Source organism: Takifugu rubripes, chromosome 8 (assembly GCF_901000725.2).
Source record: "Takifugu rubripes chromosome 8, fTakRub1.2, whole genome shotgun sequence".
NCBI lineage: Eukaryota > Metazoa > Chordata > Actinopteri > Tetraodontiformes > Tetraodontidae > Takifugu > Takifugu rubripes.
Genome location: NC_042292.1, coordinates 1,729,301 through 1,742,569, shown reverse-complemented (window position 1 = coordinate 1,742,569; position 13,269 = coordinate 1,729,301). Strand labels below are relative to the sequence as shown.

At 43.0% G+C, this 13,269-nt stretch overlaps 1 protein-coding gene across 2 annotated transcripts in view; it reads right to left on the bottom strand.

Moving 5' to 3' along the window:
• Positions 1-12,210, bottom strand: part of LOC101067516 (fibroblast growth factor 14-like) — a 41,352-nt gene extending 29,142 nt beyond the window's left edge. For both annotated transcript variants that reach the window (XR_003889333.1, XM_011619158.2), the window contains exon 1: positions 11,083-12,210. Coding sequence is in view for 1 of the 2 variants with exons in the window: in XM_011619158.2 (XP_011617460.2) it covers positions 11,083-11,782 (700 nt within the window). In the remaining variant the exon portion in view is untranslated. The remainder of the gene's footprint in view (positions 1-11,082) is intronic.
• Positions 12,211-13,269: the final 1,059 nt, after the last annotated feature.

Genomic DNA, 13,269 nt, shown 5'->3' with positions numbered 1-13,269 from the left:
CTTAGGCCTCAATAAAAAGTGCATCAGAAAAATAAGTATTAATGCCAAACACAGTGCTGATGACTTTGAAGCAACCTGCACATGCCTGTAGTCCTGATTTGAGATGAATTCAAACTATTTTAAATTCCCTATGGACCGAAGTGCTCTGAGTGATCCTCTGCAAGACTTTTTTCACTCTGAAATGATTAAATGTGTTATTATTGTCTAGAGGCAAGGCAACTTGTTTAAGCAGAAGATACAAGGGTTGAGGCTGTAGCTGGGTGGTCTTATTTGTTGCTGCTCTTCCTTTTGTCTGTAAATAATCTGCTTACGTTCCGTCAAAGGACAACCTGTTGATCGAACCGCATTTCTGTAGGTGGCGCTGTTCTCTTTCTGGGTTTCTTACTGATGATGCTAATTCATAAGCGAGCGTCGCACAAAGAGGAAGCAGCAGGTAAATGTATGCTATATGATCTCAGGAATCAACTGACACAGATATGAATAGGTGGGTGATGAATGAGGAGAATGAAGGGATGATGGAGGGAGAGAGACAGAGAGAGCTAGAGGTGGGCGGGTGTTTCCCTCACAGGAGTGTGAGGATTTCCACTCTGAAGTCAGAAGGATGAGTCAGAATTTACACCCAGAGACTCGCCCACACACAAGTGCAGTCAGGGAAGTCCACGGTTGCCACGGTAACCAGTGATTAGTGACGCAGGTGCGTCTCCGTGCGGAGGGAGAGAACACCTGCTGCATGTTGAGAGGTGACGCACGCTCAAAGGCTTTCAGATGCAGGCAATCCAGTGGATTACTTTAATGGTGGGGGTGGCCTGACCGCACACCACAGACACACACATGCACGCACACACGTGTACACAGACGCACAGACCTGCAGAAACAGGGGTTACATTGTGTTGAAACCTTATCACACACATTTACATGCGCACTCTGGGATTTTAACACATAAACATCTGCCGCTTTCATGTTGAGTGTGCTAATACTTCATTACGTAAAATAAAACACGCGCGCGCGCGCGCACACACACACACAGTTACAGTTATTGGTAATCACGCTACAATTAAGCAACCTACTGGCATGCCCCCCCTTACATGGATCTCCCTCTACTCCCTTTCTCCCCTTGGCCTCCCCTCTTTCATTTTTCTCCTCCCTTCTTCTCTTCTATCTTTATAACATCTCTAAATCAGCAGGGAGGAGAGGAAATGGAGGAACTAAATTATTCATCTTCACCCCCCCCCCCCCCCCCCCACCACCACCACCACTCATCTTTTCTTGCACATCTTCTGTCTTGTGAATCTCCTTCCTCTTTTCCTCTTCCTCTCTGATACCTTGACATTTTTGCCAACAGTAAGTCATGATCTAGAGCCAGACTGTCTATTTACATGTACATAAATGTTGCATAATGATTTTGTCCCTATGGTACTGTGCCAGGTTCCTAAAGTTAGCTTTATCAGAGCAAATGGAACTTTTCTAATGAGGACCTGGACATGACAGAAGAGGAGAACAGTGTTTTCTAATGCAGCAACTGAAGAAACAGCCTTTTTGTGCATCATCAATTACAAATTTTAGTCTTTAACCGCTGCTCTAAGTTATAAGATGGCTAGTTTTAGAATCAAACTAAGATGAGAATACAGAGAAAATCCAGGTGATGAATATGCAGACTACAATCATTTGGTTTGTAACTAAGAACCATGTAAAATCATTCAAATTTTATTTTATTGCAGTGTCATCCATGTGTAGTATTGCTCAAGCAGCATTACTCTTTGGACATGCAAAATAAACCAAATCATATGCACTGTCTAAAATCAATGAATTTATAGTACAAGTGCAATCCCATTTCCCCCCCGTACTGCACATCAGGACCATTATCACACCTCTTCATTGCCTAATATTATTGAATCCATGACAATATCTTTTTTTGAAAGGAAAGACACTACCTGGGCTTCCAAAACATTCAGGTAATCATAAAACGTACACCCAGACTAGATCAACTTGTGGTGGCTGCGTCAGCAGAGGGGGTCTTGTGATAAATGGGCAAAACACCCTTTGATGCTGAGGCACAACCGGTGATGTGTTTCTGTGGTAACATCATTACCCACTAGCTGGCTCCAAGGAACCCTCTTAAGAAAGAAATAACATGCAGAAAGATTGGAACGTCCAGTCCTACTGAGGGACCCTGAACGTTGTTTTACTGTTTGCTTCCTTAATTCTTTTAAATGGTTCAGGGTTAAAAGCATTATGGATTAAAAAACTGAAACATGGGATGGATGGATGGATGGATGGATGGATGGATGGATGGATGGATGGATGGATGGATGGATGATGGATGGTGATGGATGAATGGATGGATGGATGGATGGATGGATGGATGGATGGATGGATGGATGGATGATGGATGGATGGATGGATGGATGATGGATGGATGGATGGATGGATGGATGATGGATGGTGATGGATGAATGGATGGATGGATGGATGGATGGATGATGGATGGATGGATGGATGGATGGATGGATGGATGGATGGATGGATGGATGGATGGTGATGGATGGTGATGGATGAATGGATGGATGGATGGATGGATGGATGGATGGATGGATGGATGGATGATGGATGAATGGATGGATGATGGATGGATGGATGGATGGATGATGGATGGATGATGGATGGATGGATGGATGGATGGATGGATGGATGGATGGATGGATGGATGGATGGATGGATGGATGGATGGTGATGGATGAATGGATGGATGGATGGATGGATGGATGATGGATGGATGGATGGATGATGGATGGATGGATGGATGGATGGATGGATGATGGATGGATGGATGATGGATGGATGGATGGATGGATGGATGGATGGATGGATGATGGATGGTGATGGATGAATGGATGAATGGATGAATGGATGGATGGTGTCTGCAAACTACTGAAGGTTAATTACTTAAAGTGATCTATATATATATATATACAGTATATATAGATCTTTCTTTAAAAGGCTCTGTTTTCTGTCTTCAGGGACAGTTTAATGCGATGTCCCAGGGACTGTAATACTTCTGGTGTTGTGGGTATATTTGATTGTAACGGCCTGACAGTAAAAGACAATTCATATCACCCATGCCTGTTCCCCTGAGTGACCACCTGTGAAAAAAGACTGTAGGTGGAGGATGTTTCTAAAAAAAGAACAGAGCAGTCTGTAACAAGGTCCATCCTTTCATCCATGTCTCCCAGCTGTTAGAGTTCACACACAATACAGTAGAAAGACATTCTCCTCTGATTTGGGAGATCCAGAAAGCTCCAAGCATTCACGTGGTGGAGTCATAAGCCATCAGCTATGTTACATTTACATTTAATTTATTTAGCAGAAGCATTTGTCCAAAGCGACTTGCAATGACACAATTGAGACTAATGTGATTAAAATACCACTTTACAATCCTAAACTACCTAGTATGAAGGCTACTACCAACTAACAGTTCAGAGTTTTCTATAGAGAGGGAGGTAAGAGGAATATAAAGAGGAGGAGAGAAGAGGTGCAGAGACAGGAGGACGACGATAAGTTGCAGCTTCGCCCTGCGCTCTGATAGCATGTGAAAATACAAAGACTGCAGCATCAGACGGATTACAAAATTGGCCTAGATCGTTGAGTAAAAATTCAGTCACAAAGAAGGTTGAAAGGAAACGGGAAAGACTTACAAGCTGTGTTCTGCACTGTTCTTTTCTGCTAATATTGTTTGACTAAACTCTTGCTTTTTCATATTTAAATAAAAATAGAGGGACATAAACAACACAACTGTCCATCAAAATTCTGCTTGTACATTCTTGCATCTGCACGCGTCGCTAACCTACCTAAAATTTTACCCTTTTCAAGGTCAAGCGTGTCTGAGTTAAATTAAATAAGATAATTAGAAAAACTACGAGTCACCTCACAGTTTCCCATGTCTGAGTTTTTACCAATAAAGATTTAAACACACATTATTTGTTGGACCTGGAGATGTTCAGTTGTAGCGTACGCAAACAGCTAATTAGTCATGTGGATTTCATAATGTGTGCTAAAATATCATATGAATGGGTTAAAGTGAATTTAATGATTTCCAGGGAGGTGACCGACGGGCTGGCTGCTGGACCATGTCAGAGGTTTGTGTCTCTCTGCTTCTTGTATTTATTTGTTCTGCTGATCCACAATCTTTCTAACAGCCCCATTAAACAGAATAACAGCACAGATGCTGGTTACGCGTCACTACTGTAATGTAAAGTTGATTAATGAGTTGCAGCATATTGGAGGAAGATAATGATGTTTATCAGAGATGTCTAATTCAACCCTATTGATTACATTCCCCCCACTAAAACTGAAACAGTTTAATAATAGCACATGCCCGTAAGTATACTGGCCAATAATGACAGGCTGAATCTTCACGCTATGACTCGCTTCATGTCACCACAGCCTGCTGGTCCCTTTGTAACGAGTCAGTCCTGCCTCAGGTGGGTTTCGCTCGACGCCCTGGCGACGCTGTGACAATATGAGGTTGCTGATGTCAGCTGTTACCTTTATCTTTACGATGGGCGTGCCAGTATTTGCAAAATGTGTGTACGGAAGCTGCTGGAACAAACTGTTTCAAATTCCAGAAATACAGTGCGTCGGTAGGTAGTGCGACAGGAGTTTAAATTTTGTTCAGCAGTTCAAGACCAAACCATAAATGCACGATTTTTGATGTCACCCACTACAGGCATGGTAGGGGGGGGAATCTTTCTTGAATGAATAATATTGGGTAATTTCACCAACATTGTTCTTAAATAAAATGAAATGCACACAAAATATATCTGAATTTATTCCTCAGGCTTCCCTGATTATAAACACGGATGAAAATGTGATGAGGTTATAGCAAGTCTTCTTTCCTTTTCATTTGTCTTTTGCTTTAATGAATTTTAGCCTGAAGTGATCATTTTAGTTCACCAACATTCACCAATCCTGAGATCATGCTGTATAAAACAGGTCACATTGATATTTTTGGTTTCTCTATAGATTTATTATGTATTTAATAATGCTAATAAATAAACATTTTGCATGTCAAAAATGGAATGGAATTTTGTCCAATGCTTAATTTGAGGTCAAATATAAGCTAATGAAAGTGATGAAAGCTTATATTTATCAGTCTTAGGAAGACAAAAAATAAATCAGACAATTCAGTCAAGTGCAGGTATTTAAATAAGGAAAATATGTGTGAGCTTTATAAATATTATGATCATAAAAATTATGAAGAAATGGCAAGTCAAAGGCAAGTCAGGCCACAGCTAATGTCTAAAACAGTTAACAGCATGAAGTTGTTATGTAACAGAGTGCATAATTTTTATTCGTAAGTAACAGAAGCAGCCTTTATCTTGATATCTCTGTGCCTTTCTGTACAGACTGTTTCCATTATAACGTTTAAAAAAAAAGACACAACAAAAACACATCTTACCTGCATCACTTTTCCCCAGAGCAGCTTTTATTCTCTTCTCTGCTACCCTCAGTAGAAACTCAAAATCCATGACTCTCACATGCACACCACAGACACGCACACCTGTGACCTCCAACACCTTTATACTGCCTGGCATTCACTAAAATACAACCTCAGATATGGTCACATCCACGCAGGGAGCGGGACAGCCAAGGCGATGATGTCATGCGGGCCTGTCAACAAGTAAAAGTTAACACAGACTAGAAGTCGGTTCAAGTGCGTGTGAGTGCGATAAAAAAGCCGATATGGTGAGAGGGCATGAGGACTTATGGTGATATGACATTTAAATTTGTCCATCAGAGACTGTCATTCTCTTCAAACTGAGCTTCAGGCACATAAAAGACACATACAGTATGTTGTTCATTTATTACTCTTTAGACCTAAAGATTTCTGTCTTTCTATCTGTGCAGATGAACAGCACCTTGCATAATCTATATGGAAACCCAACACATTAGATGTGCAAATGGACTTGCAAACATTCTGGTAGGATTCTGGATTCATCACAGAAACTCAGAAAATCACAGACATTTTTTTTTTTTTGTTGCCAGGTTACAGATGATGTGTGGGAAGATCAAAAGCAAATATTTGACAGTGTTTGACACAGATCGGCCAGTGTTTGGAGCACGAGTGCCGTTTTTCCTCCAACTACACTCACTGGTGGTGATTAAAGGGATGTGTGCCTTTAAGAAAGAGTTAATACAAAAAAAAAAACACATGAAGGTTTTCACAGAGTTTAAGCAGCAGTGAACTGTATACAAAAGAAGAGAAAGTTATCCCGACACCTCTGCCCTGACCTGAATGCCTCACTGAAATCCTCCTCTCATCGTGTGGTATAGTAGCACATTTGCAGCTGATGAAACCGCAGAAAACTAAAGACTGTAGAGGTGAGAACCCCACAGCTCCCAGCCCCAGTTAAGATCTTCATTTTTTGCAGTGTATAATGCATAGGTGTCAAACTCTGGCCCGTGGGCCAAATTTGGCCCGCAATGTAATTATATTTGGCCCGCGAAGCCATACCAATTGACTATTAGAGCTGGCCCACCGGTATTATAGCTTAAAAGAAAGGCAGAAAATAGGACCTTTCTGAAGAGGTAGGAGGCAGAATATCTGTTTAGATGCGTAAAAGATGGACCTGTCTGTCTGGTATGTGGAACCAATGTGCATTACAAGCAGAACAACAACAGATGACACTATAAAGCACAACACCAAGACAAGCACAAGCACCTGGAAATGACTTGAAAGTGCCATAAAAAGAGATAAAAAGGCATTACATTTACATTTACATTAACTTACAATGGCAAAAGATTGCTGTTGAAATTTAATTCAGAAGGCTGAAAATAAAAAGAGAAGAAATGAATGCCAGTGATGTGTTTTTTTCATTTGAATTTCGATTTTGCATGTGTGCAATAATAAATTATATATTGTATAGTGTTAAGCTTTGCTTGTTCCATGTTCAGTTGTTGAGTAAAACTAGTTTGGGTCCATATCAAAAGGTTCCGTGTTGTAGCTGGAGGAAGATTTTTTCAATAAATATCAATGTTGGCCCGTGACTTTGTCCCAGTTTTGAATTTTGGCCCACTGGGTATTTGAGTTTGACACCTCTGGTATAATGATTTAATTTAAGGCAAAACAATGTACTACACACCTAATTATTGTCTTCATGCGTCAACAAGTGTGAAATATCCCTTTAAAAAGCTACAGTGAAATTCAACCATAGTAGGGACATAATCGAGATAGTATACATACATACATAATAGTACATAAAATAGCACATTACTGCACAGTAATCCAGTAGCAGTTTATGTTTAACACCTTTTATGCAGCTGCGTCAATCAGTGTCAGTTGTTGTCATGTGTGTTCTTGTGCTCCTTATCGTTCAGTCTGTGAAGGCTCCTCTAAGTGGAGCCTTTGATGCCCTGCTGTTTTCAAGTGCACTTGGAAAAAATAAGACTGCACTTACTCTGTCTTGACAGAAACCTGGAGCGAGGACTGTCCACACACACACACACACACACACACACACCTCATTCACCTTTACTTCTCAGTGCCTCATTTGGAAAATTACAGTTTTGAATCCAACAATTTTGCACCACTTACCAAACTTCAATACATTTGCCATTGAAACGAAACACATAATTATTTTATTCTCTCCGTACTCCAGTGTATATTTCAGCTTTGTTTGTTTGATTTGCAGAAACTTTAATTGGGAGGCAACAGGGTAAAGGAAGAGGAGAAGAGCTGCAGGTTCCGTCTGGTCTCCTATCCAGTGGTCCTGGTATTGAGAACAGAATCTTTTAAAGTTGTGTCAGTCATGTGGCGTCACTGTTGTTGACAGTTAAAAGTACTCAAAAAGAGCCGCCAGGTACCGCCCCTTCATGAGTTTGAAGCGTGATTGGTGCAGAACCCCATTCCTGCCCTCTGATTGGTTGGAACGCTTTGTTGTAGTTTAGGGGAGCAGAAACGTTCCCAACTGTTAGTGGATGATTCTCGAAGCCTGGATGGACAATAGGAGGCTAGAGTTTTTAACTTTCCTCTCATGAGACAAGCCACTAACACTTACAATACAAAAGATTTCCTTTATTCTAAGGAAACATTTGAGTTTTGGCACAGAAACACTAATAGAACCATGAAAATGAGATCGAACTGGGTGTTATAATGCACAAATGGCCCCAATGGGAAACAACCTTCTTCTTTATTCTGATTAATTTACTTCTCAAAAATGCCCTCACTTTGCATGTAGAAAGAATATTTTGGTGGCAGCAAGTACAAGAACTAACACTGTCACGAGCTCAAAACAGGCAGTGTATGATAGTCCTGCACCAAAACCCTTCATGTGACCTTCGAGAACAGGGTCACTACGATGTCTGTCACTGTCAACTGATCACCTTTGTACCATGTAACAACACACGACCAATACTGTCAGTGACACACACACACACACACACACACACACACACACACACATCTTTGCTTCGCTGCAAACTGGTGGAAATATAGGAACCTAGAAACATTCACATGTTTTTAAGCTTCTGCATTAAACAAACATAAGTGCGTGGCCCACGTGTGTTTTATTTTTTTCATTCAGAGAGACAGATCGGAGTTGGCAGAAACCCTTCTGCTCTACTCCAATGTTTGAATAAAATATGAATTACAAAGCCTTACTGGTAAGTCTCCTGAGAAGCATAGAAGGCATGGGTGGATATGTGCATGTGTGCCTACGTGTATTCCCATGGACGGGGAAAATCTCTATATGGGTCACTCCACATGAGACCCAAGACACTGAGTAACTTTTTGAATTATTCTTTTTAATAACAAATGATTCTCGGGTTGGTTAATCTCACCCATTTTTGCTCTTTGACGGCTAAATTCAAACACACACTTTGCAAAATCGAAGCTTATGTTTCTCCCTCACGCCTTTGCAATCTTGAAGCTTTTACTTTGTCAAGTAAATTATAATCTATGCTCTGCAAAAAACGAGTGTTCCTCCAAAATAGCATAAATAACCTCAAATTGTGTTTTCCTACAATCAATTTTAAATATAAAAACACTAATGCACTGACTCACAAGTCCCATTTTCTCACATCCACCATCTACATCTGCACATTGCTCTGCATTCAAACTAAAATAGCAACCTTATACTTTGCACAACTATGCACTAAACAAAGTTGTGCCTCCAGCTTCTTAACAGATGCTGAGAAAGTAAACGTATGGCCACATCAGTCCACACTACTCCGCTTGCTCGCTACATCCACACAGAGATATCGACCTACTGGCTGACCTATTGGCTAGCCAATCATTTTTCACCTCCTCTACACAGCGCATGTACTGCACACACACTTACAGGCAATTATACAGGTGATTGATGCTCACCTCAGCTCATGTCTGTCAGCATTTTACACTTGTTTTGTACCCGTTAATGTCTTTGCTTATATCACAGGTGAACACATGTTCTCACACAAATCCAGCAAATGTGACTGGAAGCGAAAAAAGCAAACAGAAAACAGTTTTTACAGGAGACTCTTGAGATCCAAATGACATCGAAACACCAGATCGGGACAGTTTTCAAGCCTGTGGGGTTTGGAGACTTGCTTCCACCTTGAGATGAATGATGCATTGAGACGTTCCAATGAAATCCTTCACTGAGACAACATAACAAGGAGTGCAGAGCAGTCCAACATCACACCACAACATCTGTCCAATATTGTTTAGAAGTTCAGAATGTCTGTGCAGGAGCTGTTCCTGCATTCAAATATATTTTCTTTCCTTGGAGGTTCTCTTTGGATGAAAAAATATCCAAGGTACTTTCTCCCAGTTAAAAAGTCTTTATTGTGTTTTAGTCAGGGAGTCGTAAAGTCAGGGATGAAGATGTGAAGCCAAAACACATGTACATGTACAGTATTTGTAAAGGTTTATATGACCATGCTATAGAAATAAAGGATTTTTAACATACACAGGACCCCCCCTCCCCCCATATGAAGGGCACACACTGTTCCGTACCTTTTGTATAGTTTAGGGTTGTTTAAAGTTATTAATGGTGTTAAAAGTCTTTTGTTGAATTTGTTGATTTTTTTTTCAATTCATGATATTAAGTACCTTCTTTATTCATTTCTGATTTATTTTCTTTCAGGTTAAAGTATCAAGTGGTATATTTTCTTTTTAGTCATTTTACTCTGTTATTTAGAATTGTTTACTTTTGAGTGCTTTTAATTGTTGCGGTTGTTGTTGGTGTATTAAGATTTCATCTTTTGTAAAGATGCACTTGTAAATCTTGCTTAGGGCCTTGTTTGGCTAGTGGTGGCCCTGGGTTTAGATGCTGCAGGAACACAGGAACCCTGGGAGTTTAATTAATTAACTCTGCGATGCAGTGTCAATAAGCCAATGGTGTCAACAACCTTCTGTTGCAATGCCAATGTCAATCCCCGTCCTTGCTTAGACCTGGGGCTAAAATCTGTTGGCCAACAGAACAAAGTGATCAGTGGGATTGAAGCTTCAAGCCAAAAGGCAACTTTGAGCTTGACTCGGTGGCTGAGCGTGTGTGGACAACATGACCACGGACATGGAAAAGTTACAACGGACACTGCGTGGCTCCTTTGAACTCGGTGCTGCCCGAGCTTCTCATTTTCACAGTAGATTTTGCAGTCAAACTGCATCCAAAACACACTCACACACAAACACACACAATGTGCTGAGAACTACAGTCTAAATAAGGCCATGTGCTGTTTAATCATGCAGGTTACTGGAGCCTGAACGGGTCTGCGTGCTGCATTAGACTTGATTTTCTGCAACATCTCTGCCGTACACACACCGCGCACGCACTCACCCCTCACACGCACTGCCACGCCAGTCATGTTTTGTGCTCCTAAGTTATCACCCCCCTGCTCCCTCCCTCCCCCATCACCCGCCCCCCTTTCACTCCCTGCCTTCAGTGCGCTCACTTGCTGCACATCTGCGATTGCAGAGAAACAGCCGCCGAACAGCGCAGCCTCGGGACGCGCACATACTCCGGTGCGCACGTACAAACACGCAACAAAGTCTATGCCACTCGCACCGAAACGCACGGAAGGCCCGCACGCGCGCCACAAACTCACCAGTTGGGTTCTTGTTTTTCTTGAGGCTCCTGCCACAAAGACACTGCAGCATATGCGATCCTTTGCTGAAAATGTTGCTCCAAATAAACCGCATGGATTTGGCCGAGACGGGGAAGAAGGAGGAGGCGGTGGAGAAGGAGAAGGAGGAGGAGGTAGAGGAGGTGGGGGACGAGAGGCGCTCCGGATGCGGCAGACTAAAATTCACCCACCGCATGGGGGCTGGTCCGCCCCCCTGTTTGCATGCCAGCAGAGCCGGCCAGCTGTTGGGCTCAGTTCGGCAGTGCTTCGCGCCCCCAATCTGCACCATAGACAAGAGTATGAGCAGGTAGCCCGGCTCCTCGCCCGGATTCTCGCCCAATTCCTCCACAAGCCCCGAGAGCAACACCTGCACGTATTCCGCGTCGTCGTCGTCCCCGCGCGGCAAGAAAAGAGCAACCTCTGCGGCGCTTTTCTTCGTGATCTCCGCCTCCGGCTGCCCCAGCGGCCGGTGGTCCTCAGCGGCGGAGGGTCGGTCACTGCTGCTGGTACTGCCGCCCGGCCGCCGCGGCGTGAAAAGCCCCCTAGCGCTCCGTTTCAAATGGCGTCTTCTGCCGCGCGGCGGGGGGAGAGAAGCGGCAGCGGCGGACAAGCATGCGGCGGCGCTAGCGTGAAGTCGGCGGTACGCGGCAGCTGTCGGCTTCTGCACAAAAAACCATTGCATATTAGTGAGGATGGCAGGAGTCGGTGCGTCCGTCCGTCCGGGGAGGGGAGGGTTGCAGGTACCAGGCTGTCCGTCAGAAAGTCTGTGGCATCCCTGTAACAAGTACTGCAGTGTGTCTTACCAAACACACACACGGTCACACGCGCAGGAGATGCAGATTTCCTGTCCAACAGCAGCAGTACAGCTGCGCTGGTTCTACGATCGGCGAGAGCGCACGTTGGAGCAGGTGAATCAGTGCAGGGAATCTCTATCCCGGAGCCCAGATGAGTGTCTTTTCGCTTTAAAAAAGTCCGTATGAATTTGATTGAAGTCTTAATAATCCGTAAGCTCCAATGCGCAAAGATACTGCTGCTGATGCTGCTGTTGTCTATCTCCTCTTCCTCTCCTCCTCTTCCTCATCCTCTTCTTCACCTTGGGGATATAAAGAAGCTGCAGCCTCTGGCGTCCCCCAAACTATTGGCAGCAGCAACAGGGACCGGAGGAGACCAGGCCCTGCCCGTACTCCTCTCAGCGTCTTCTTCAGCAGCGCGAGAGACGAGCAACGGCCGGTGAGGCTCACTGAGGCGCTCCAACACTATCCCAGCAACAACCAAGTGGCAGTATTGAGGAAACGCACCTGTTCCGGTCATCACCTTCAAAATAATAACAAACGTTCGTAGGCAGAGTTTCAGATTGGGTAGGATGCAAATGACACATTTCAACACAGCTTATTTAACTAAAATGTTAAACTGTTATATGTTCATACGAAGTGTAATACCCTCATATTCACGCAAAATATTACGTTGGTCCAGTGTAAATGTTTATACAAACTTAAAGTAAATCCACAAGAAATTAAATATTTTACCAGTCTACAAATTTGTTTGAGCAAATACACCAAACTCTAACAAAATCCTCACATACATGTATATGCTGCCGAATGACAAAAGTACACACCAGGTTTGACATTTACAAGCCCATTCGTCTTTACATTCACTTCCAATGTCCCCAAATCGGTTCGTACCTGCAACCTTTGTCCTGAAAGAAATGGTCGCTTCCGGTTTGTTGTTGCCTGACAGGACTGCTCTCACGAGCCGCTTACATTTTGGCGGACACGTGGTTTTCCTCACACGGCGACTCGATTAACGTCCCATCACTGCGTAATGTTCTCCTCTTCATCCCCCCGTGTCCAAAGGACATTTTTCCAAACTTATCCAACTATCGGAGATTGATGATACAGCTGCCGGGGTATTCATCACTTTCTAATTTGCTGACTGATGTGTAGAATTAAGTGTTGCTCAAAAGTCCTGCGGGTTTGGCGCTGTCCATAGTGCTGAATAGCGTGCACGTGCGCGCTCCCGCGCTCGAGTACGTGTAGAACATTGGTGTCATAGTACAGTCTCAAGAAGGGAAATTTAAGGTTGTTAAGGTTAAGAAAATAGAAAATGTTGGATTCTAAAATAATAATTTTTAAAAAGTCTGTAAGATGCCCTGCCAAATTAATAGTGCTT